The sequence below is a fragment of the Ischnura elegans genome, chromosome X (genome assembly GCF_921293095.1).
Source record: "Ischnura elegans chromosome X, ioIscEleg1.1, whole genome shotgun sequence".
In the NCBI taxonomy this organism is placed as follows: Eukaryota; Metazoa; Arthropoda; class Insecta; order Odonata; family Coenagrionidae; genus Ischnura; species Ischnura elegans.
Window position 1 is genome coordinate 52,415,609 of NC_060259.1, and position 27,558 is coordinate 52,443,166.

The following is a 27,558-nucleotide window of genomic DNA, read 5'->3' on the forward strand; positions in this document are numbered from 1 at the left end:
GATATCTTCGCCCTGGTTAATCCATGGCGTGCGGGAGGGACGACCGTTGGAAACTGGACTCGCATTTGGTGGCCGCTGTGCAAGCACGAGGGGGAAGGGGGACCAAGTAGTCTGTTGATTGGAGGCGCGATTATGGGCATGTTGCTTGTCTGTGTGCTGCAGGGATACAGATCGATCGATACTGGCGCGAAATAATTGACTGACAGCCGATGACGAGTGCGAAAGTTGGTGCTTTAATGGGTTAAGGCTTGGGACTGGAGAGCGGCATAAATTGCCCGCTCCTTGAGTGCTCCGCAACGATGTGAGCCGCGGGAGTCGTAAAGTTAAAGCCATAAGCATATTTGGTCATTGGATTGCATCAGACTTAAAAAAGAGAGAGGTGCAGGTTTTGGTCCGTAATTCAGGCAGATTTCAAATTGATGCCTTCTTTTTAAGGGGAAATGTGAATTACCATTATCCTACAATTGTGGTGGACTAGATCACGTGGACAAAGGGAAATACAAAACGTAAGAGGATATTTACGGGGTAATCACTATTTAAGGTGTGCCCGACAACCTGCCCGGATTATGATATATGCAGCCGCGCCAAATTAGGTGAAATACTCTTGTATCGCCGGCCTTGGTGGCGACGGGTCAAGTCCTCACTTGCCAAACCGAAGGTTGCGGGTTCGAGTCCGGCCTGGGATGCCCCTATCCATGGTATGGATGCTCGTGTGGGTATAATTTTTAGGTATTATTGACAACCACGATATAAAGGCCAAATATCGCTGCTTTCGGTGGGGTTAGAATACATATAAAAATTAATATTATTGACTGTTTCATGGAGGCATACGATTATGAAAATAATTTCAAATCTGAAAAGCATATTACTCTCTCCTATCCCCTGCACGTGTACCTAATATATTTTTTCTCTGAACCAGATAATGTGGATACCCTCAATCCTCCAATCTTTAGCCCGTGTTCCCTTTAGCTCATCAACAATTTTCCTCCATCACCCACCATGTCGACCACAGCCTTTATGGTTGGCAGATTTGAAAGATTAATTTTTCTGTGCGCTCAATAAAGACTGATACTAACGCTTTCTTCCATTATAGCGAAACAGGATTGATTTAGTTTTATCGTACTCCATTTTGATGTAAACCGCCTCTGTAATAATATCTATTTGGATAATAAATATTTCTATCTCTAAAGGATAATTTTGAGAAAGAATAACATGAAAAAAGTTTTCCCATACAAAAAATAAACTTTGCACCATTCCTCTAAATTTATTTCTCAGCATTTTACGATGACAGATACTCTGAAGAATGGTACAAATTTCATTATCAGACATAGATTGTTTCATGAATTGAAGAAACCTAAATGCATTCATAAATGTAAAAGGGAAAATTCCCTAATTCAAGCTTAGTGAAATAGTGGATCGTCAGCTTATTTATTATTGACGTGATTTCGGAATGAATACATAAGATATTTCCTGATGCCACCATAGAAAATAAGGTTTGGAACTTTAAAAATATTTTTGCACGCATTTACTTCGAAAAATATTATTAACCCTGTGAATTGAGTCTAGGTAATTGTACGAAAATATCTGTGGATAGTAAATTATTTATGTATTTTCATAAAAAAAATTATGGATATACAAACCTATTATTTCCTTGGGCTGCACATACCAATTCACTGACCAATTTTTGCAATACAACAAGACATTTAAAGAGCAATAAATTTGCAATAAGAGCATTATTGCAACAGAGCAAATACTTCTGAACGAAAAAAGTAATAGTAAGCTAGCCACGAGGTTCCAAGATAGCTGGGCACCTTGAGATCCTCTTCATTCCCCAAATTGGACGCCAGCAAGATGAATTTAATCTTGCTCGAAGTAGCGAGTTCCACAGAAATAAACATTACTAAACCCAATCCAGCCTCGCCGTAACTTACCTTCCTCGACTGGGGATGGCAGGATTTATCGTGTGGATGAATGTCCTCCGATCAGATCCGACATCCTTTTTCTCCGGGTTCCCTCGTTGGGAGGAGGATGCCCTGCCCAAACTAATCAGTGGCGCTAATTGGGGTGACCCAACAGCGGAGTGGTTAGTGTCACCTCTCCTCTCGTCTTTTCTTAATTGACGAGCCTCCCCGCACACACCTCCGCCAATAGGCGACCCTTCACCCCCGTCCCACACCGGCCCTTTCATTCCTCGCCAGTTCCTTCCACGGGGACGCCTTTGCCAGCCAGCAGCGATGCCGCAGCAGACGCCACTCCGACACGGTTAATTAAGGCGCGTACAAAAGGAATCACCCTCCCGAGGAAAGATATTGCTTTTGTTTCGCCGCGAATAAAAAGATTCCCAGTGTCCTGCAGACCTTGAATGAGGGGACGGACGTCATGGAAGTGAAGGAGGGATGGGTCACGTGCTCTGCGGCGGATCTCGACGGTGCAGTGGGCAGCGGGCGATTTAAATAGCCTTGGTAGCCATGGTGATTAGACATGTTGATCAGATGCCGAGGGTCGAAGCAAGTGCAGTTCTTACATTAGATAATTTTTTGGGCTGTGAAATACCGCAAAGTTTCACAGAAATTCATAAACGCACTGCCATGCATTAAATTGAAGTAGCGTCGTAGAACATGAGCTGCTGTGTTGCGATCATAACAGACCTCTATTGTAGCTAGCGCGGTGAATCCATTCTTTAGCGCTATTTGTATGAAAGGCGAACTAACAATATTGGGTTGAAAAGAAAAACTAAGAATTATATGTTGGTATCGGAAATTAAATGTAAAAAATAGAGACAGATCGATTGAAGGTTAATTGCAATCATTAACTTTAATTTTTGCTATTGTAATCATAAACTTTAATTACTTTTTAACGGCTTCAGATCTAGCCTTCAAAAGCGTGAAGCATTCGGACACCCCTAAATAAAAAGATGAGATGAACTCTGCCACAGCCATCTTAATCTACGTGTGGTGTGAAGCACTGACTGAGTGAGAGGCCCTGTCCAGAAGCTTTCACGTCACATGCTAGTTCTCTAGTGAAAATGAGACTTAAATGGCGGAATTCATGAGCTAGCATCTGTACATTGTAGTGCGACTTAATCACGAAAACGTAACCAGCATACAATATTTAGACTTTAAGTATCGTATTTCAGCTATTTAAGCTATTAAAACATTCTATGTATCATTAAAATAAACCTATCCAATAAAAATGGAACTGAGCTTTAATGGATTAAGAAGGAAAATCATGAAGCAGTTCAAGGTCGAAAAATAAGTGCTGCACTCAAAAATGATTTTGAGAATCGAAACGTATCACATAAATGATTTTCTTTTTTCATAGTTAAACAATTGATATATTCACGCTAGTAGAAGTGTAATCACTATAGCTTTTAAAAGTATATCCTACAAACGTGGATTGCGTGGATTCTTGATAATACGTCCAGTTACATACTTTATTTTTTATTACAATTATTGAATCGTTCTCGCGGGGTTGCGGCACCATCACGTACGATCAATATGGAAAAATTCCACTCCATCACCCTTGAATCATCCGATTTCATTTATAGTAACGTTCTTTGCTTCGCGCAAATAGTAAGATTGGCTGAATGCACGCCTATTTTTCCTTGTTTGCTGTCCACTGAAGGACTTAGATATAGCATGCGGGGGTTCACTTGCGGTCTGACGAAGCGGTCGCAGCTTTTGTCGAAGGGGAAGATTGCTCGGTGGTATGACATGAGGCCGATAATTGAGGCGCTAACGGCTCGACACCTCGTCTCACCGAAGGTAATCCACGAGCTATTTCTAACCTTCATTCGAAAAAGGCTCTGTACACATAATACATTCATCTTGTTTTTAACAATGTTCGAAACTATTTACTCTGGTCTACTGATCTACCCGGCACCCCTTGCAGAAAAAGTGATACTTGGTGTTCAGACTTACATATACATTTGTTTGTTTAGTGTCTTTAATTACTAACTTTTCTAAATTGATTTGTGATCTATTCCAACAAAGTGATAGTTACGTCCAAGGGCGTACCCAGGATCAAGGGGGGGGGCAAGCCAAGTTGTGACACTAGTTTATGAGATAATTTCCTTGAAAAAATTATTTTAGTTACATATCTTATACTAATACATATCATTTTTCGTGGGTTTCAAGAAAATTTGTTGAATACTTTCGTTTCAATGCAGTACTGATTTTTCTTAAAGGCTTTTGCAATTTTTGCTTCTAGGGGAGGTAGCTGCCCCCCCTGCCCGTCGCTGAGTACGCATATGGTTGCGTCCACCATTTCATGTATAATCTCTCAGTCACGCATATCTACAGAATGTCGTCAAGCTTCGACTGTGTCATACATCACCTTAAATTCGATCAGTGAGGCTTCTATTCAAGGAATTTATTTATTTAAGGAAATTTTAGTCGAGTTCGAGAGGAAGTAAACCCCCAGAAACCGCTTTATACGATAAAATCGCTAAGTTTCCGTCGACAATGTATTTTACAGTTATGAGTTGCATTGATAATTAGAATGAATGCATTGGATTGTTTCTAAAGGCCAGGTGACGCGATACATTAACACGTACTAATGAGTGAATGCATGAACGATTTGGTGGACCGGAAGGGAACATGTACGAAGGCATTAACTAAATTAGAACAGGTTCTATTTTACGTTCATGCATAAATTAGGCGGTTACACGGTGTATTTCCGCGCTCATACATTCACAGTCATCATCATCGCTGCTCAGCAATCCTAAAATTGGTTTGACGCATCTCTCCGCTCTATTCTCCTGTTAGTCATCTTTTCTCGTCTACGTACTTCTTTTCGTTCGCATCCTTCTTTGCCTGTTCCATATATTTTGTTCGAGGTCTTCCTTTACCATTCCTGCTGTCTATTTTTCTATCGACGATTACTTCATTAGGCCATCATGTCTCAAGTAATGGCCGCTAACGTTGTTCCGCCTTCTCATCAAGGTCTTCACGAGGCTTCTCTTCTTTCCTGCTCTTCTTAGGATTTCCTCATTTCTTGCTCAGTCGATCCATTTGATCCATATCTGTGGCACCACATTTCGAATTCCTCCACCCATGTTTTCTCCTCTGCTGTCATTGTCCATGCCTTTCTTCCATAAAGAAGCATATCATGTTCTCATAAATTGTTTCCTTACTTCGATGCTTAAATTTCTCGCTGAAAATGGGTCTTCCTTTTTGGGGAATAGCCTCTTCCCCTGTGGTTATTCTGCTCATCATTCTTTTCTTGCTTCTCCCACCACTAGTTGTCCCCTTCCCACATTACAGAATTCATTCACCTCTTCCAGTTTTTGTTTCCATATTTTAATGTTTGTCTTGTCCTCTTCTCTTCTAATACATGAATAATACCTTAGTTTCCCCTGTGCTTACTTTCAGCTGATATCTGCTCATTATCCTACTCCATTTTTTCTCCATGAATATTAACTCCTCACCCTTTATCTTAGATTTCCACAATGGCTTCCTCTATGTATACATTGAAAATTACGGGTGACAAAGCACAACTCTTACTCCTTTTCTAACTATTGCTTCTTCAAAGCTGGGTCCTGATTTAATCACCGCTATTTGGTTTTTTGGTATCTTTGGAATGTAAAATTTCACTATAGAAAACTCCAATTTTTACTGGATTCTAAGCGTTGATCCTCAATTCATGTAGACAAATGCCTTTTCTAAGTCCAAAAATACAGCGAACGTGAGCTTCTTTTTCTCCATCGTCTTGTATACAACCAGCTTGAGGACCAAAATTGCTTCTTCTGTTGCTTTTCTTTCACTGAACCCATATTGGCCCTTATCCAGGTGCTCTTCTGCGCTTCGTGATAAAGATTAAATCTTATCATTAAAAACTGTGTCACCAATTGCTATTACATTATTTGACCTACCTTCTAGCAAACTGTTAGGTGGAAGAAGTAAAAAGCTAGGATTCAGGGAATGCCACCTTTTTAAACGAGATACGACTCGATAATTTACGAATTGATATACTAAACTTTCACTTGTATTATATTACCCTATTCCTACAGGATAAATTAATTTTTTTATGCCGCTGCACTGTGAGAAATTACGTTAGCCGCTGCACCAAGCGTACACGCAAGCGTATTAACTTCCTATTTAGCATGAAGCAGTTGATCCACGAATTGAGGAATGTTTGGCGAGGTTGAGGAATGTTTTCGCATGCAGAGAGCTCCAAAACCTGAGCACGGAGACGTAAGTCGGCACTCCAAATCACCCTTGCCAACTGCCGCGCCCGCCACAAGTTGCTCACGAGTTTCATAGCTTGACGTCTATATTTGTTCCCTTATATTACCTCGCTAATTGTTCACAAAGCAGGGAAACTGATCCAACATTTTTCCTTCCCTTTGATATCGACTGGCGCGTCGGAGGCGAAGCGTCCCGTGATTAAATAGGACTCTCGTGCCAAAGGAACGCCACCCGGCTGTGACGACGAGGTCGCGAGCAAGAGAGAGATGCGGAAGGAGGGGAGGGGGGACAGGAAGTGGAGAGGTGAACAGATGACACACGCGGGGCGAAGGATCCATAAAGTTTGAACAAGGAAACAGTGGCAGAAAGAGCAAAGAAACCGTGAGAAATCTATATTTATAAATGAGGATAACTGTTCGTCTGTCCGCTATGCATTTCCATACGGCTGCACGCATTATGGCCGAAGTTAGTATGTATGTGAATCTCGTGCTCCCAAAACCTATAGTGCTACTTCTGGTTATGTCCTTCTTCGTGTTGTTTTCTCATTGCCCTTTGTTACGTATCGTCTTACAACTTCTGTGGTTGGATATCCTGCCGGGCAGGTGGACTGCGAAACACACTCGAAGAGTATAACACTAAGGAATCTACAATTAACTATTAATCCTTTCGGTGCAAACCATTTTTTTGTTTATGCGTTCACATGACGTTTTCGGTCTACGCATGTACGGACACGTAATGATCAATGCTGTGGAGGGGGGTATAAGCTGATCTTGTGTGCGGTTTACAAAAATCGTTTTTTCCATTGTTTGCTGATACGTATATTTTACATCATCATACCTGCTTTGGTACTTTACCTAGACATCCTACCATGTGACCATGAACTCCAAGTTTCCCCTTTCTCTGGGTACTCTCCTTCCCAAGCGAAGTCGGGTGGCTTGCTAGTTACTCATAAGAAGCGCTTCTTTCCCGATCTATTTTCGCGACGTATTGCATTTACCTCATTGATACGATATAAATAAGCATTATTTTTCCAGAGCGGATCAAGGATTTTTTCAGGGGAGGGCACAAGGGTCTGGCAAGGGTAATCCTCATATTTGAGATTAAAAACAACACACAACAATTACTGTAAAAAATATTCTCTTTATTTTAATATGAAAGTTATTAATACTAAATTAAATGATTGAGGCTCCGTAATACACGAAGCGTAAACGAACGTAATGATAACCGTATTGAACATCTTGTCTTTTTTTGAGCGTCTGGGGGCGGCACGTGCCCCCGTTCCCCCCTAAATCCGCCTATGATTGTTAAAGACGATTTGGTTGCCTGAATGTTAATCTTGCTTACGATAACATCAATTACATTCAAGTGAAAATCTCATTAGCAAGTCAACCCAAGAAATTTCAAATTTAGCGCACTTAAATTACCAGGAACAGGAACCAGGGGCTGGTGATTTGGAGCCGGTGTCTTTAGGACGATTTTTGGTAATTAAAAGCAGAATTTAATGGCATTTTTTATCATAATTAGGATCATATAAAACTAAAATATATATTAAGCCATAACCTAATATTTAAATATTCCGGTTGTGTAGAGTAGATCCAGGTGGAAATTTAATTGTGTGCCAAATTTGAAAATTTATCCCCAGTATTATCCTATGTCTAATGTTTAAATTAATTTAGATACAAATAAATGTAGAAAAGGTTTACTTTCTATATCCTGAAATTTCATGATGACAGCGCAAGACTCACGCAAGTAATACCTATGTTAACCAAATAGCACAGAGTATGACCTGTTGAGAGGGAGCGTTGGTTCCTTCAAACGCAATCCACTGTGAATATTAAAGAGATGGTGAGAGGGTTGTCCGGGCGCGAGAGAAAAGACAATACTGTTGAAGAGTCTGTCCGCACGGATACGTAGTCGCTGAGGAAGGAGGAAGAGAAGAGACCGGAGGCGTTCGAGATGTTGATATGGAGAAGTAAGACGATTGGCGTAGAGGGAAAGGAACGAGGAAGTGCTACACATGGTGGGGAGGAGAGCAAACTTCTAGAAGCCATGACGAGTCGGAGGGCTTGGATGGTGTAATTACCAATGGGAAGAATGGGATGCTTGAAAATTGTGTGAGAGGGAAGAATGTGTGGTTAGTGACGAAGGGGGAGAGAATAGTGTAAATAACTTTTTAATCTAAGCTCTTAAATTATTATGATAAAAACTGATCGGTAACCCACACAAAAAAACAGACTAAAATCTATACTAAGCAATTCTTTTTACGAGTAGGCGATAAATAATGAACTTCACACATTAAAAAAATCAGCAAACGTGGTAAAAGTATATGATACGAAGCAATGAGAACTGTTTCCAAGCCACTACTTAGCGCTGAGTAGAAACAAATGCCGCTCTTCATAACTATTATATTAAATTACTTTTACATCCTGCATATTTTAAAAAATTTCATTAACAAATATAAAGCATGATCACCCTAAAAACTCCACGATATAAAAGTATGTAATAATTTGTTCACACACAGTTGCATAAGTGTGGAAATAGCATCGCTTAAAAGTAAATAACCCGTCATCTCGTTAAATTATGACTGTAATAGTTCGCATGGGACAAAATGAATGGGAATAAGTCTCATTTCATATTAAAGAAAGGAGGGAGAAGTTAAACAGGACCGGAATTATAGGGTAAACTAGGTAATCCGTGCGAAAATTTCTCACTTTCACGCTATCAGGGAATTCTTAAAACAGTAATATAATAAACTCTCACTCTTATACATGACACTCTTATACCCTTCCCCTATTTACAGTCACTATGTGCATTTCGTACTATTTTCATTTTTTGTTGTAAATTCCCGTTGATAATAATTCTTGAATACTTTCAACACGAAACTTTTTTTCGTGATACACGCTATTTTTTAAGTCCCTTAATCACGATGTGCCTTTTAGAGAACGTTAAATATTCTTCATACCTCTTAGATTTTATTTTTAATATTTTTGCCTGCTTATTATATTTACGTTTCTTTGGTTTTGTTATGGACTCAATAGATTTTTAAACCTTTTTTCAAAGTTTAAAATTTATAAAATTCTGTAGATTCGATATACCTCGAGCGAGTAATCGACATGGAAAAATCGAAGCTTTTAAGTCAAATTAACGGGCAAATAGTCAAATTTGAGATTGAAAATGTATTTTTCGTCAGAAGCTGGTGATTCAGCGTTTAAAATAATACCTCATTTATGATTATAGGTGCAGTATCAACGGAGCATATACGAAATGACTGAAAAAGACCTCTTTGTAATAATATATATTTTGTTTATTTATTTATTCCCATGACACCGAATACATATTGGCATATTAATTCAGGGTTTTCAAAAAGGTAACCATTTTACGTGCACGAGCAGTCATGCTCTGGATGGGGGAAGCCTACTCAGGCGGGTTTCGAACCCGCGACATCTTGGCGAGGCAGGTGAGGACTTTGCCCCGCCGCCACGTTCCTAATCGACAGAATTACTTTAATACAGTAAAACCTTTTAACATCGTAATGGTGGGGACCAAAATTTGGGCAATTTGATGTATGGAGGTTCACTATGGAGAGGTTTTCGTGATAGGCACCATTTTTATATTCTTTGGAAATGAAAGGTATTACTATCTTTTAAACCATTTTATTTATGTGTTTTAACAAACTTGCGTGCATTAGTATTATTTATTAGCATATATTTATTATTTAATAATAACAGGAAGCGAGCGCTCTCGCGTGATTTTTACCATTATTGGAGAGAAAACAATGTGAGCTCTCTTAATTCAACTGTCACTTAAAATTATTAGGATAGTGGTATACCTTTTTTTCTAATTTACTGTTATGCTCTCATATGGAATAAAATTGCCATAACTAATGGTTAACGTGAAAATGACAGCATATTAAAGGTGTATAAGAAAAAAATAAGCGTGAAACATTTATCGCTGAATATGTCATTCCATGCACATAATCGTGGCTGCATTAATGGTCTCTAGTTTTCCCGGTACGATTTGCGGAGGTAGTTTGGCCATCTCGGGGGTGTCTCCTTGCTATGATAAGTGGAGGTTTTATGAGATAAAGAGGTACACTACAAAGACGTTTGCCTATAAATTTACATGTAAATCTGACGGGAACGTAGGGAAGGTATGAAGTATGTAGGTTTATGATGTAAAGAGGTTCACTACATAGAGGTTTTACTGTAATATGTAGTTTTGATGAGGGCGTCGTAGCCAAGCGGGTTGGACAACTGGACGGAATGCTACAGATCGGAGGATTCTGGGTTCAAATCCGGGTGAAAATTCAGGGAGAAAAATGGGATGAATCAATCCGGCTCTTTCGATTAGAGATTAGGTTAGATTTTCGAAGCAAAATCATGTACATTATTGGAACGACATGGCAAAAGCAGTTCAGAACTCCGGAAAATGTACATAAGTGTTGAGTGCAACGGATTGATGCGTGCGAACATGCAAATATCAGAAATGAAGGCGAGCTGCTATGACGAAGACGACTTTCCTCAAAGTGATTGGCTGTCCAGAAAAAAGGCATAAAAACGAACAGCTCCAGCGTCTCTAGCTGGAAACTCGTTGTAGCGCTATTATTTGGAAAGATCAAAAAATCTAAATGTTTTTTACTAACAACGTTATCGCTGCTCACTTTTCTTAAACTTAAGACAAACCCTTTAAAACCGTTTGAAATTTAAACCAAAAGAGTGGCATATTGATACCTCATTTTTTCCAACAATCGAACCCTGACTGATAATTGTTACTCAGAGTCATTCAAGATTCGGTGAATTTCCAATGGTAGATCCACTTCAAATTAAAGCTCGCATATGAAGCGCATCAGAGGTTGATTCAAATCCTATGTGACTACTACATTTTATTGGGTATTTGAAGAAACTAGCTTGGGAAAGAGAGAAGTGGAGGGCTGTAGTGTGGCAATCTTGAGATTACAGCGATGTGAAACCACACTTCATAATAATGGCCTTAATTGTACTTCAGCGAAACTTGGGCATAACAGGACTTCTTTAAAAGTTGAATAAACATTCAAGCTATATAAATAGTGAAAGCGAAAACATAGGTTATTGGAGGAAATGGTTGATGAAATGAAGAATTTCAATAAATAAGTACTAAAATTGATTGCAACAGGTGGATAAAGATCTTCATAATTAAACCCTTGATAGTAATGAAGTATTTGAAACGCTGGAGCCAGATTGCAATGCTGACCTCGAAAACAAATTATCCATTTGAGGTTGCTTCAAGCTATATGCAGCCACTGCACTCAACGTTATGATATTAAAAGGACTTACAAAAGGACTTAGTTGTTAGGCGAATTTTGAGGAAGCTTATGAATCTTAATGTGTCGCTCCTATAAAAATGAGGAGTACCAACCGTTTGTTCGTCCAGAAATTTAATGGGTGGTCAGTAATAATCGTGGAAAATGGTCGAATTCTTAGTGATTGAACGATTACTAGAGTTCGATTGGAAGTTGCTGCCACCGGAGCACTAGCAAACGTTTGGCTTGGGATTAATATGAGGTATTCCCTATCTTTTAATGCAGTTGAGTTTAATGGTTGTAAATAAAATGTATCTTCAAGGCCTTCATAAATTCTATCTCAATTTAATTATTCTATTTCTCTAATTTCACTTCCTTCTGGAATAAATGCTTTCTGTGATCTTCACAAACTCACTATTCCTACAAAACATCAAAACATGCATCAAATGCCACGAACCAAAGAACAGCATGGTTAAATCTCTTCAGAATCCCAGAAAATTTATGCTAGTATTGAGTGCGACGGATAGATGCATGCATAGGCGGAACTAGGGAGGAGGCACGGGGGCACGTGCCCCCCCAGACCCTAAAAAAAGTATGCAAGATTTTTAATACGGTCCCGTTATCATTGTGTTCGTTTTGTATTACGAGGTATCCTTGTGCCCCCAGAACAAAATCTTGGATACGGCCTTGCTTGTGCCCCCCCCCCCCCCCCAGAAAGAAATCCTGGATCCGCCCCTGGATGCATGCGAACAGACGAAGGCGAGCTTTTGTGACGAAGACGATTCTCCTCCAAGTGATTGGCTTTACAGAATGAATACATGAAAAGGAACGGCTCTAACCTATCTAGCTGGAAACACGTCGCGGCCACCAAGGCTGGGCACAAGTCGATCAGAATGAGGCAGATCGTCGTAACCAAGGGGTTGCACAATAAACAGAAAATGGACAAGTAAGTACGGCATCGACTCAAAGTGTTCCAATCGCTGTGAATCATCTCGTCCACTCTTCGTGGTGGCAAATATCCGCGACAATGGGAGCGAGCGATGGGGATGTGCGCGAGGGGGTGGCACAAGTCCCGAAATACAGCGTCTGCGGGCGTGAGCCAAAATGAGCGTCTGAGGGAGTGGGCGGCGGTGACAAGTGGGGTGAGAAAGAGGGGTGGGCGTGGGGGGTGGTCGCATAGGTGGGGGGGGTAATGAGGGGAGGGAGTCGGAACGCCTCCGCCTGGGCACTCGCGGCATTCGATTAGCGAACGAGTAGCGGGAGAGTCTGGACGATCATCGAGCTTCTGGTTAGGAAGCGCCCCAGGCGTGATTCCTAAGCATCCGCGTGATGCGTTATACCACTAGTCTTGAAAAATAATACAGTTTGTTGTCGTCAGGGATGCCGACTTGCAAAAAATATTGGGGGGCCCAAACCGGGGATTTGCCCTGGAAAATTTTATAAGTAGTGAGTTTTAAGTTTTTTAAGCATTTTAGAAGATCCTAAAGTTTCCAAGTAGGCTTCCGCGGAGATTATGATGATATCTGGTGATTTTTTTCCGGGTATTCTTCCGCGTTTATCCATTTTGTAGGACAATATTTCGCCAACGTTCCAGTTGGCTTCCTCAGGTCTACTGCAGTGTTGATGCAGAAAGTTGTTCATCTTATATACACACCGTTTGCCGCCTTTTTTGTGGAGGTGGACGGCTACAATCTCGCCAGCGCGTGGAAAAGGGTCTTCAAAGATCCTGACCAATCAGGTCCTATGGAGTCGGCGCCACTGGTTGTCGTAGTTTTGGTCGAGTGCATTGCCGCAGGGCTTTCATCCCCTTTTTGGTTTTTTTTAAGTAAGAGGAACAATATAAGCATTTCCTAACACGAAAAGTTTAGAAATAAATTTTTCATATAGCATACTTAACTTCAATATTCACGGTCTCTTCCTCGCCTCGGAAATTGAAATCTTCCTTTCGGCCATTTTAAAAATCAAGGAATCGGTAAAGTTTGATTTTTAAAAGCTCTTTGTAATGCGGAGATGTTGTTTCCTCTATAAAAAATATAAAGAAATGCGCCATTCAAATATTTTGCCAGTAACGAGATGAAGAAAACGACCGTTTCGCCGTTTCAATAGTTTTTCGCGTGTTCTTTTTTCACTACTTCGACCGTAAAAACTAAACAATGTTTAATGATTCATTGTTGTAGCCGAATAAACATTGAATAAAACGTATAAAATTTCATTATAAACATTTCCTATAAACTCCAGAATGTCTTCCCTAAAAATAATTGCAATGTATCATTTTATAACCCTATGACACTTGACAAGATTTTATTTAATTCTAAGGACAAATATAATCAAATGGACAAAATTGGAGTACATAAATTAAAATGTGACGATTGTGGAATTTGTTATGTTGGTCAGACTGGAAGAAGGTTCGAAGACAGAGTGAAGGAACATAGAAGGAGTTTTATATACAATGATGGGAAATCTTGTTTCGCTAATCATTTATGCCTCTGTAACCATTTTAGCAATTTTGACATACATATTTTACATTGTATTGACAAAGGGCTTAAACTAGACTTTATGGAAAAATTCGAAATAACCAATAGCCCGGATGGAATTTGTAATGGTGTTTTATTTTGTACTGACTCTCCTTTGTTAAAATGCATCCCCATGACGTCAAAACCCTGACCTTCACTCCGATCCACTCGATGTATGTTTTCGTCCTTCACTCACTTGTTCACCAAAACCGTTTCCCCTCCCACTCCCCCACACCTAATTCCATATGCCCCCACCTCCTACCTTGGCCTGGGTATATATACCGAGAGAGTACTGGATTTTTCAACTTGAAAATGACACTTACGTGTTGAAACCATGGTCGGTTGCTGAGTTGTGACATTAAAAGTGTGGAAATTACCATTGTGTTCTTCTTTTTGTCATGAATGAGTAAAAAGATATATGACACGACTCTACGGAGCTTCGGCAGGATTTCGTGCTAATACTTAAAGTTCAGCGCACTACCTTTTTTGCGGTGATAGTATTTATTTATTTATCATCAAATTCCCCGTAAACAGCACATGACGGCCTTTTGCAACGAGGGTTTCCAATATTAACAAAGTACTACACAAATATCCATGCCCTGGATAGGGATCACCTACCCAGGCGGGATTCCAACTGACGACCTACGGTTTGGCAGGCGAGGACTTTACCCCACCGCCACCGAGGCCGGCATTAAAAGTTAGGTTGTGGAAAGAAAAGTTGTTATTTTTCCAAATTTAAAATGGGATTTTCTTGAGAGCTAGAGCCTCAACAATTCAGTGATACATAATCGTTAGGCGCTAAAGGAAAGTTAACAAAAGTTAATTGATTGAGTTTTATCTCCAAAAATATTTGGCCAAAATTAATTTGGCTAAGAAGTATCGTATTAAATTAAAATTTAAAAAAATGTCCACTTAGACTCTGCTACTTTTTTATTTCATTTTAGGTAGTTTTTCCTTAATTCTGGTACTTTTAAGCGTGGGCTACTTCTTCACCCTCATCATCATCATCATCATTGTCGTCACTGGACCAGTGGCGCAGCGAGGGGGGGTTTTGGGGGTTAAACCCCCCCCCCCCCCAAGAGCTCAGAGAAATTATTAAGTTTAATCCATTTTACTTAATTGGATTGATATTACTAATAGAATAGTGTAAGGATTAATAAAATATCCCTCAGAAAGCCGTTAAACTCACCATTTTGAACCGTTTATCCTAAAATTCCGCAATTTATTAATCTCGCACCTACTGTTTATCCTGGTGGGTATTCCATACCCCAAACACCCCGGTATTAATTGCCCTTAAACCCTCCCCAGCCTTATTTCCTTGCTGCGCCCCTGCACTGGACAACAATCCCAAGATTGGTTTTACGCAGCTATTCACCTAATTCTCTTATCAGCTAATCTTTTCACTCCTTCGTACTTCTCTTTCACATCCTTCATTGCCTGTTCCGTATATTTCATTCGAGATCTTCCTTTCTCGTTCTGGTCATCTACCTGTTCCTCGACGATTGCCTTCATCAGGCCATCATGCCTCAAAAAATGGTCTATAAGGTTGTTCCGTCTTCTTATCAAGGTTTTCATGAGGCTTCTCTTCTCTACTGCTCTTGACCCTCATTATTTATTTTCAGGCACATATTTTCCACAGGAAGTATTTATTCTGGACAACTAGCGATCTTTCGCCTTTTTAGCGATTATCTTTAATATCTATTTTTTAAATCGTCAATCCCATGTAATGTCAGCATTCATTGACTTTACGTCATCTCTCAAAGCTTCTGCTGGTCCTTGATCATGAGAATCAGTTGCATATGAAATTAATTATCAATGGAAACTAATATATGAAATTACTTTCATTGTCAACATCGGGAATATGTTTTACCTTCACATAGAAGTGTATTGTTCCCGTAGAATAACGCGTTGATTGAATCGATGCATGCTTTGTAGAAGAGTTTACCACCCGCATGCATTTGCACGTTTCAGGGATTTTTGTGATGGCTAAGAGTGTCGTTTACCTTATTGGTTAACCACCCCGTGCGAAACAACCTTGAGGGGGGCCGAAGGGTATAATTTAGATGCAGACAAGAAAAAATAATCACCGATCTCACAGCCCATCAACCAGTAGTTATAATAACGCACATGACAGTATTTTCCTACCGCATAACACGATTTAACTCCATGAAGAAAAAACTTCGAACGCCATCACCGTTCCCAAGTGGAGAGAGGTCGCGATGGATATGGTCCTTTAATTTGCATTACATTTACGCCTAGGTGCGAGCCTTAAGCATGATAATTACTCACGCGTGCTGATAACTTGACTTAAAATCTGAGACATGAATTGAATACTGGGCACTTATCTCATCTACATATTCATGCGTAAAAATAAAATACAATCAGATGATAGGCAGCCATTTTTCCCCCGGAGATAAGATTTCTCGTCTATCCCGCTATCATGCATCATTCTTGCACAGTTAAGGTAGAGTTTTGTGACTCAGTCTTGTCCATTAGGCAAGTAAGTAACATTATAGCTACAGGAATTCGTGCCCAGTGAAAATTATGTCCTGAAACTCGCATCACATGTCTCAGCGCATTAATTTATCATATCAGATTTCGCGCTTCAATTCCGCGACGGTGATGTTCATGCAAAGCCAGAAATTTCAGTTATTACTGTATGGGTGGATGTTAATTAGGATAAAATTTAGCGATATTTCTGATAGCAGGTAACAGCTGACTTCCCAAGATGATGACCAATGAGAGTCGCACGAGGAAGAGGAAAGTTTATGGCACGTATACGGACTGGACATAATGGCGTCGCCAACTCTTTCATCCTCGTAGTAATTCAAAGAATTAGACCCCCGATGTGTCAAGTACGATTCATCCTTGACAGCGAAACACCTTCTGATGAAGTGGGAGTACTATCCATGAAATCGCGAGAGACTATCAGATTTTATCACATGGTAACGGTAAAAAAGTATATAAGTTGGTACGTAATTCTTTCGAACGAATTGAAAACATTTAATGTCCCTCTTAGGGATTTCAGCTGCCAATAAATACTGTAAAATTCTGCCACAAAACATCCAGTAACATTGTATAAATCAGTGGTTGTTATTTTTCTGCTTTAATGTCGTGAAATCTAGCTCATGTAGTTAAATCAGCGTTACGAAATAGGAGAAGGTGATCAAGTGCCCATAAAAATCAAGGCTACCTGCCTACGCACGAGGATTGCGAATAGTAGGGATAGAGGTATAACCTGCTGATAAAAGTCTCTTTTCGGTTCCATTTCCTACATTATGTCGTCGGGAATCACTTCAAATTAAATAATTCATGTCGGCGAGGGTAATATTCCTGTGAAGCCAGAAGTCATCAGTGATGGATGAGTGGATAAGCGCAGGTGGTGACGAATATATGTAACGCTCATCCTTGGAAAGTACGACAATCAACCAATATTCACGGCAAAACATTTTAGTACAGGCAAAAAGAGAGTATAAAAACCACATAAACAACTCTGTTCATTTTCCCTGATGCTCAGGGATCTGGTTTGTAGGCAATCCGTGGATTCCAGATCTCGTGCATCAGAAGCCGCTTAACCCGCGCCCCGGACCGGGAAAGAACTACTCATATGGAGTGTGTCATTTAAGAAGTTGGTATTTGAGTAATGCAACTGATTACTTTCGAAGAATCAACCATCAGGAAGTGAGATTTAAAACTAATGATGCTTAATATCCGTTTCCGTAGTTAGAGCTATCAAAATACTTTTGATTCCTAAGCTTCGATAAAATACGAATTATTTTCAGGAGAAATGAGAGCTTCAAAATCATACCAGTTAATTTTCAAATCATCGATCCAATTTTTACAGTAGTCTTGTTGTAATCAATGGCTTAATAGAGTTGAGGTATGACAAATATGCTTTGTGGGACCAATGTGGAGAGATATTGTATGGCACTTGCAATTGACACGGTAGCAACTATAGTAACAATAGCTATAATTCAGCATGGCATGCTGAAAGCTGTCCTACATAAATTCATAGTAAACACAGTACGATTGACAATGAGCGGGCGAGAATTAAAAATGCAAGGCTCTTTAAAGGCACACATGGGTATTCTACTCCACGGTAATCCACGCTATGGCTGAAGGCCGTTTTACATGGGGCACGGAATTGCGCAGGTTAGAGCTGCATTAATTTCTAAAATGGCGTGGAATTGCGCGAATGCATGAACGAAATTAGAACAGGGGCTATTTTGCCGTCTCGCATCCACGCATTCTCACATGTGTTCTAGCAATTCACCGCTTTACACGACGCAATTTTGATTGCGCCTTCGCACGTACGTCAGATTGCGCAATTCCGTGTACCGTGTAAAACGGCCTTTAGGCTCCCCATAGCGGCGTTAGAGGAATATGGATAGGTCGTAGGCCGTCTCCGAAAGTGAGAAAGTCACCCCAACATTACCCCGCTCCGATGAGCGGAAGTCTATAAATTTCCCTCCCCCCCTCGTAATTTAAAGGTGTTATTTTCGATTTTATCCGAAGGGATTGAATGTCGCAGACTGAGGTGAGGCTGAGGATGGATGGTATCCCCGTGTTTTTTTCCGAAGATGGATGCTAGAGGGAGTCAGGCCATGCAGGATTTGCTTAAGTGATGGAGTGTGGGAAAGACTGTCTCGGAGGAGTGCTCCCTGTATCGACGCCAGACCAACAGACTTGGTTCGATTGGTTTAAATAATGGAGCCTGACGGTTTCTTCACCGTGTCCCCCTCCCCACCCTCCTCCCGCCCGAAAACTTGCGGTGACTAAATCAAACATGGAACTCCGTCTCAGTTGAATTTCTAATACGAGCGACCTGCTGGTCAAGTTTTTGCACTAGCTTCCCACTATCCACCCCGTAACACGAGGACTATCCTCTTCTCGAGCACGGATCCGAGAAAGACACGTCGGGTATTTTGGGATCAAATCTTGATCGGCTCCACTACGTCAAGTTTCTGAATCATACCATCGAATTCGAAGCTCGCAAACTTCAACGGCTTCCGGCCGCATAAGAAATGTGTGGATGACGAAGGTTGAAAAGTTATTGTCGAGTAACCAAGATTGGAATCCTGGCGAATAATTTTTTTCACCGTCAATTTTGCATGTGATTTAAGTTGCATTTGGTGTGTCAGTCTGTTTGGTCTGTGATGATGAATAGATGAAAACACCGTTGCTATCACGTTGCGTACCGGGGTAAGCTAATGTTTAGTATATAACTTTACCCAATCAAACGTTATGATGCATCAATTCATTATGAATAACTAACAACAACTCAAAACGTACTAACGAATACGTATTGTACGCTTGAAAATTGTTTAGGTTGACGCGCCTAAATGACGAGAATCTTCGTCATCCGTCCGGAACGTTCGGGAAAAAATGACGAGAATTCTCACCATCCATACGCAACGTGTTATCAAAGAAATGTCTGAAAACTATTCGCCATGCTCCTTAAGGATTCCCGCCAGTACGCATTCCTTCGACTCCTTCCATGTTCCGTGTCATCGTATTTTTGCCAATGTTGTGCTCACAATCAGATGAATGAAAACCATGTTCATTGGTCAGGCGGATGAGGCACTGTAGCCCCACTTTGAATGGGACTTGCAACCCCTCCACCATTGCATTTGATATTTAGCCTCTAGTACTAGATAAAAAGTAACTTTAAGCCATGCTGTATTTGCCTAAATGTTTGTAGCATATCACTTTCATGGCACTAAATGCAGCAAAGCATACGGTTAATACGTGCCAATGTTCTCAAAGAGAAAAATGTATTCGCCCTCAACTGAGATTTAGTTTTAGTTATCCTAACGGATTACAACATTCAAAATTGTAGAATTACACGTGGAAAGGGAAAAAGGGCAAGGAACGGCCCCGAATATGAATTACACAGGACTGATAATTAGGGATGGAAAAGTGGATAAATGCGGCATTATGGAAAAGCTATCAGACTGGAGACCGGAGTGAAGACTTGCGTCAAACCAATAATAATAAATTCATTTTCCTACGATAATATCCTCGAGAACATATTAAGTATACATTTACACAGTTGGACTCCGTAATGTGACAATACATGGTAATGTCAATAAAAAAATGAGAAAAACTGTCTCATTTAATAATTACAAAACAAAATAGTTGGTACAGTATAAAACCAAAGTCATCAAAACGAAGCAAAACTTGTCAAATCATAATTATCATGAGGATATATCAGGTAGATTTTTAGTTTTGGACATACGACAGTAATGCTGCTCCATTGAAGAATGTACATAGCATAAACATCATCAATTGATATATCCAGGTATATGTAAAGAAATGATGCATTTCATTCACCGAATAATAAGAAGCTGATAATTAGTGAGAGAATATATACGGAAAGGGAAGATGAGGAAATTTATTAAGCTAAACGCATTAAGCAGTTAATACATAAATCTCAACGTTTGAATTATGAACAAAATAATGATAAACTGATAGTAGGATTGTTGGCTTATGAAGAAGATGAAAGGATAACAAGAATGTTTCAATGATTTACATTCAATAGTATAAGTGTGGGTTGTGTAATTAATTCATTTGGAATCATTTTTCACCAACTAAATAAAAGTTAGTCATGAACATTCCTCTTTTTTATTTTAAACGTCATGAAGTCGTGTACTATTTATTATGGACAATTTTTCCTAATCAGTATGTAATAATTGTTAATCTAAATACTGATCCATGTACAGCAAATTAAGTAAAACCTTGAATTATGGAAGTGTCGGTAGTATTAATACTTCAACAATAATTACTTGAATGGTCAAAGGCAAGATGCTATAATGATCAACCAATCATCGTGACACGCCACTGGCCTACACAAATCAGAATGTACAGTACCGACAAAATATATCAAGTACAATAATATTCCTCGCAGTGTCTCGGTTATCAGTGATAATGACGCTAACGATTTATATGCTTACAGTCATCGCACCTTATTTATTCACAAATAAATCTAATTTCCAGCTTATAAGGTTTACATATAAATATTATGTCTTGATACAGAATAATTCTCAATGTACAGTAATTGCAACTTATAAATACCTACCTATCATCCGTTGTGTGACCGAAAAATAACCTTCGTTTTTCATCGTTTCAGGTGTATGCCCAGAAGCATTTACGGAGAGCTGTAAGCAGGAGCAATTAATGCAATGCACGGACCCGACGAAATTGTTCTCCGAGAACAAGGAATTGGCCTTCTTCACCGATCAAAAAGCTCTTGATAAGCTATGCCCGTAAGTCTTAATATTTATCTTAAACCGGAATGCTGCCATTTAGGGAACAATTCATTGCGAATCCAACCCAGGGGTAAAATAAAGATCCAAGATAATGGTATAATACTAAACTCATTGCTCAATTATTTTTGCTCTTTAAAAGCACGAAGGTGGCCAAGAAAGGCCAAATCTTGATAACGTGGCCAAATATGGCTGAGCTATAATCTTCAAGGTATGCAGCCTAAGGATTACATGTAAGTATATGTGAACATTCGCTAAATTTTTGAGAAGCGTTTCCAGAAAAAATATGAATCAGCCTAGGTTACCATTGAATGTGACCTTCATCGACAAGGTTTGAGTACAATTTAACTCGTTGATATTTTAAGATACCAGTTAAGACCAAGAGATAACCATCTGAGCGCTTATTATCTTGAAAAACGGCAACGAAGAGAAATATTGCTCAAATTTTGAGCTTTGAATTTCACTTCTTTTATACCCAATATTTATCTGTTTTTGAAATGAAGCTCCACAATTCTTCACTCCTTAGGCAAAATTGGAGTGCGTTCCTGACATTATTTTTAATCTTGAGAGTGAAAAGAAGTTCAGCGAATGCAAATAGATGGGGAAACTACTTCCCACATAATTAAAATTCAACGAATTTCGCAAGTTTTATTTATGTATTAGCATAATGGAAAATTTTCACACTAAACCCTGCACCGTTCGATGTGCTACTTCGTACACGTTTTTGTATTCTCTTCACATCTGCGTTTCTGTAGAATTCATGCCTAGGAAGTTTACTTCGACACGGGGTTAGTTAAGTACTTGAGCAAATAGCAAGCAACAAATTTCATTCAAATGAAGTCCCATCATTTCAATGATCCATTGGGAGACTTGAACCAATGCATTGCTTCAAGTCTCCCAATTCACGCGAATCATTATCAGAAATTTGGTATTAGCAACACTCATTCACCGGGCAATAAAGGAAATGGAGAAAATGAAGAGACCTGTAATGCTCATGCATGAAAAGAAATGTAGACGAACTTGAAATTATCTTCTAGGCAGTGTATGTAACTTGTGACTTTGGACGCAGCAAGGCTGACTGCCTGTCATGTGTACTAACCAATTACACAGCCAAGACATATCCTCTGAGCGAACTTAAGGGTGGGGTTCACTGAACAAGGTTTTGATGTCACAATTCCACTCTGTGGCACATGGAGCGGAGGTCGTCCTTACTAAGCCACTGTCGGAGAAATAAACCTTACTTTGTCGTTATTATGCGACGACGAATTTCAAAGCCCTGCATGAAACGAGTGAATTTTGTTCAGTAAAACTCACCCTCAAGTTCTCTCTGAGAAGATGGCTCGGTGGTGTAATTGGCTAGCACGCCTGACCGGCAATCGGGCGATTTAGGTTCGAATCCCGGCTAAGTCAAATTATTTTTCACAGCGAACTTCATCCTTGAAGTATACAACTATTCTTCAGGGTTAAATTCAGAATGGAGGGAATTAAAACCCCTTATATATCCCATAGATAAACTTTTCTGTAGCATAGTGTGGGTAAGGATACGCTAAACACAATATAGGTAAGTAAATGGCTGCGCGCTACCGTTTCAAACTGACTCAGTGAGTAGGGATAGTGAAGATTCAATTGAGCAAGAGTATTACATACTACTTTCCTATTCCCTTGACTAACAAAGTAAACCGCCGAATTGAAAATTTGAGAGTGAACATGCGAATGCAAAAAATATTAGACAAAAAGCAGGTGGTAGATGTGCAACACCCGGTCAATTTCCAGTGATTGACAATAGCGTTTTAATGAATTACCAGGGTAATCGAAGTCCATAACTCGCTTATGGTGAGTAGCCAGAAATATCAGGAAAATTGTGTCTCAACAATAAGCTTAGTGAAACAGAATGTACTTCGAGGAAATGATGGTCAAAAGATTAATTAATGCTGTTAAATTGAAGAGGAGAACAAATATTAAAATTTTAACAGACCAACAGTGCCTGCCCATCAAAGAAATTACCATCTGGATATGATACCTTAAACAGTTCGAAAAGAAACTGAAGAGAGGTGGTAATGTCATTCATATATAACTCAAATCTTGATTGTTTAGAACACCACAGCTCCAGCAATTCTGGGGTTGTGGGATTAAATATAAAACTATTTTTGGGATATAAGCTTGTTAAAAAACACAAGTCAAACGAGACAAGCTCTACTTGGTTTCCAGAGAGTTGCACTACCAGGACTACTGCAGGAGTAATCAAAAAGACGTCAACTCCATCTGAACTAGGACAGTCAGCAAGGTTGTAGCCAGCATTAGCGTACCCTCTTCAACACAACCTCCACACCCTCCTCATACCAAATTATTAAGTTATCCTTCTCAAAAAACTTTCTCTGGCTACTCCCTTGGCAGTCGGAAATTAGGTGCTCTATCCGCTGATCATATCCGAAACTTTTCATTTTCATAGTCTAATTCTAAATTATCATCACTGTATAATCAGGTGTTCAGGCGCCAATGGTGGCGCGTCGCTTCGCCTCACAGCTCGTTGAATTGATAAGGAGCGGTTATTTACCCTCCAGTGATTCGAGTTTTCACCGCTTTTGTTGTATGAGTTGATAAGAGTTTCTTAGCGCCACCCAGCGCCTTCAGGTTGATGAAGCGACTGTTCACGGAAAATTTCTGTCGGCATAGCAGAGTCAAGGTGACGAGTGGAAAGAATTAAGAGGCAGCCAAGCATCAACGCCGCAGAGAACTTAGCGGTGATTTGCCCGTTGTGACAACTCACTCGCCCTCAGAATTATACAAAGCAAGGCCTCGTTAGTTCTCGCAAAATTGATGGAGTAATTTCAACCGAGCGTGATCAATGCATCATTATTTTCCAATGCGACGGAAACAAAAAAGCAATCTCACAATCCAAATCTTGAAGAAATGAAGGTTTATGAGAAAGGAGTACTTGTTTTCTCTCATCGTCATTAATATTTATTCAGAATAATGATAAAATTAAGGAAATAAACTCATTTCCGCCCACCGTAGCCATATGGATACACCCCACAATTCTAAGCATAAGAAGCTCTTGTTGAAAAACGGCGCATTATTTTCTTCATATTGTTACAAATATTCTGCTTAATGTTTCAGTAACCTAATCCGTATATTATATTATATCATATTATATTATATCATATGATAATATATTATATTAATTTTGAAGCTGGTGAGATAATCCCACTCGTTGAAAGAGTCTGGTTCAGATCGGAATTTCGATATGGACGCCCACTGTTTGTAAATAAGCTACAAGTGTAAGAGAATTAAAAATAGAAAGTCAACGAAATGATTATTTTAACGGTCCTTCGTCCAAAATTGCTTTCCCTGAATATTTGAACCGTGTTTATGCTGATAGAAAGTGGATCCCATAAGATTTTGACAAGTTACCACTTAGCGGCCACCCGTCATCCAGAGAAAACTGTATAATGAATGCATCACCAAAATATTTCCACAGGATAACAGATGACCAGAGGAGCAAAACACCTAATTACCTTCAAAATCGCAAAGAGACATTTTTCTTGGTGGAATGGGGCTAAACAAACTTTGCGTTTATCACAGTTTAATTTATTTATTTTACCACCAATAATAGCACAAAGACTTTGACATTGGTTTTTCTCCATCCATGATTCAAATAGCAGCTTAAACATATCACAATAAATAGGAAACAAACAGAAAACAAAATGTTTGAACATGAGAAGAGGCATTATGGATTAGACTAAGGTTAATTGATCGGGTGGCATTTTAGTTACGATTTGAAAATAGTGGTTGAAAGAAGGGTTTGTAACTAGTGGTAGAGGAAAAGGGGTCCAGTGAAAAAAATTTTGAAGTCAGGGAGTTAAAAAAGCAGGGGATTCGGTCGAAAAGAGATCGTTGAGACATGGAAATACAGAATCGTGGAATGTGAAGCAGAGAGTTATTGTGCAAGGGGCGAGGAGGAACATTAAAACAGAAAAGAGGGAGAATTTCGTTGGTCCGGAGAGAAACGCTAAAGATTCTATGCAGAAACATCAGATAAGATAAGACACGGCGGTTAGTTATGTTAGAAATCCTGAGGGAGGAAAGGATCGCTTCACGGGCATAATATCCGAGCTTTGGGATCCGGTGGTGGGCTACAGCAAGAAAAAAGCTGACAGGGCGATTGAGCAAGAGTAGAGTAGTGGAGCAGGTAGTAGACCAAACTGATGAGCAGCACTCCAGTAAGGAGAGAATACAAGCGAAAAATTCTGTTGCTAGAGCGGTAGGGTCGTGAAAGTCATTTAGTCAATAGATCATACCAACAATGGTCATTGCTCTCCTCACGATCATCGAAATGTGATCCTAAAATTTTAGTTTATTATCAAATATCACTCCTAAGTCGCAGTGATAGATTTGGAGGGACAGGAGGGATAGATGTGTAGAATAAAATAAAATGACTTTGTTTTATTCCACACTTTATTTTAAATAGCACGACCCGGGTTTCAACATCTAGTGTTATCATCAGGCTATCAGGACATCAGGTGTTATCATCCTTATGATAACACTAGATGTTGAAACCCGGTTCGTGCTATTTAAAATAAAGTGTTGAATAAAACAAATTTATTTTATTTTATTCTATAATGAAGCAATTCCACAAAATAACGCCTGAGACCGTGTCTTATATTAAATGGGATAGATTTGTTTGCAAAGTTGAATGAATGATTCAGGGGATTGTTTTTTAATGCAAATGTCATCAGCGCCGATTTTGAGGGGTTTACTCGCAGTAGCCAAGTAGAACACCACTCGGAGACTAAATTATGAGCGGACTGAAGCTAATCTGAGTCGGAGGGGCAATCCACATTTCTGAAAATTTTGCAATCGTCCGCGTAAAGTATAATATCAAGGCCAAGAAGGCTTATGCCATTGGAAATATTATCGATGAAGAGTCCGAACAGGAGGGGACTGAGGACACTTCCCTGAGGTACACCGGATTTAACTGGTAAAGAAGGGGATGAGATGCCGTCAATCAACACACGTTGGTGACGTGAACTGAGGAAACTGTGGATCAAAGATAGCAACTTTGAATGCATATTGTAATGGTGTTTAAGTTTATGAATGAAAATACATACAAATTCAAACTGGTTATGCTCTCTGCTGTTTAGCGAGCATGGCCCTTTAGAGATTCTGCTCATGGAAATCAGTTTGACGAGCATTTCCTGTCAAATAAACGCAATGGCTGAAAGTTCCAATTATATCCTTGGATAAGCGCTGGGAAGAATAATATCAAACGCGCCGATATCCTACTAAGGAAATGTCAAATATTCATCTTGACTGTCACTCTAAAAATACTTACTTTCTCTGCTAAATTTTCCCTTTCTGCTTATTTTAAAAAAATCATGTTTTGAAACACAATTCTCTTCCCCATGATATACGGGGTCATTCCCGCCATTTGTGGCTGCTGCTCTCTCATTGGCCCGTTTAATCAGTCTCCCCCAATTGGCATCCAAGTGGTAGCCATCGTCTCTATTAAAATTGTCCGTCCGGGCCATCTCATTTGATTCTCGGATAAGGCTGGGATAATATCTGCCTTCTTTTACTATTATCCTGGCTTCGTCAAATTTAATGTCATGTCCCGGGGTCCACCGGGACCCAGTTGACATTTTTCTTCAGTTGCAGTGTTTGCTGTAATACTCATTAGTGATTGCTAAATATAGCTCTTAAGTTTTAATACAAAATCCTAAAACGCTCGGTTCACGCGATAGACTAATTCGCACTCTGTGGTCTGACCCGATTATGTGGGAGATAAATAAATGACGGACGACGATTATGAGTGTGGTAATTCTTTCAATAGTTTTTTTATATCATTCTGGAATTGTAGAATAATTATTATGATCGCTCCAAGTTGATACTCAATAAAGATCGTTGCGTAGTGCACGATGCATATCCAAAGAATATCCAAAATACCACGTCTGATGAAGCTCCATGCACATCCTATGAATAAACTTTGAACCATCTTACAGCACGATGCGGGCAATGGTAGAGCAAAATGAATATCCTATGAGCATCCTTTGCACTACTTCAGGAGAATGTACTTTGAACTCGAATAGTGCGCCGGTGCGATTGTTAGTTGGACGTTCACGAAGAATATTCTTTGCACTAAAGATGCTGCACTTGAGAATATTCTTTGCATTTGTATTGAACAAACTTTTCCCCACTGGGAGGCATGTTCGGATGTGGCCGACAGCTGGAATTTCCTATTGTTCGTGGCCCTTCGGTGCTCTTGTATTCGTACCTTCAGTGGACGACAAGTCTCACCAATGGACATTTTCCCGAAA

At 39.7% G+C, this 27,558-nt stretch overlaps 1 protein-coding gene across 1 annotated transcript in view; it reads left to right on the forward strand.

Moving 5' to 3' along the window:
• LOC124170918 overlaps window positions 1-27,558 on the forward strand; it is a 184,779-nt gene that overhangs the window by 134,135 nt on the left and 23,086 nt on the right. Inside the window, exon 2 of the mRNA XM_046549972.1 lies at window positions 21,109-21,244. Within this exon, the coding sequence (XP_046405928.1) occupies window positions 21,109-21,244 (136 nt within the window). The remainder of the gene's footprint in view (window positions 1-21,108; window positions 21,245-27,558) is intronic.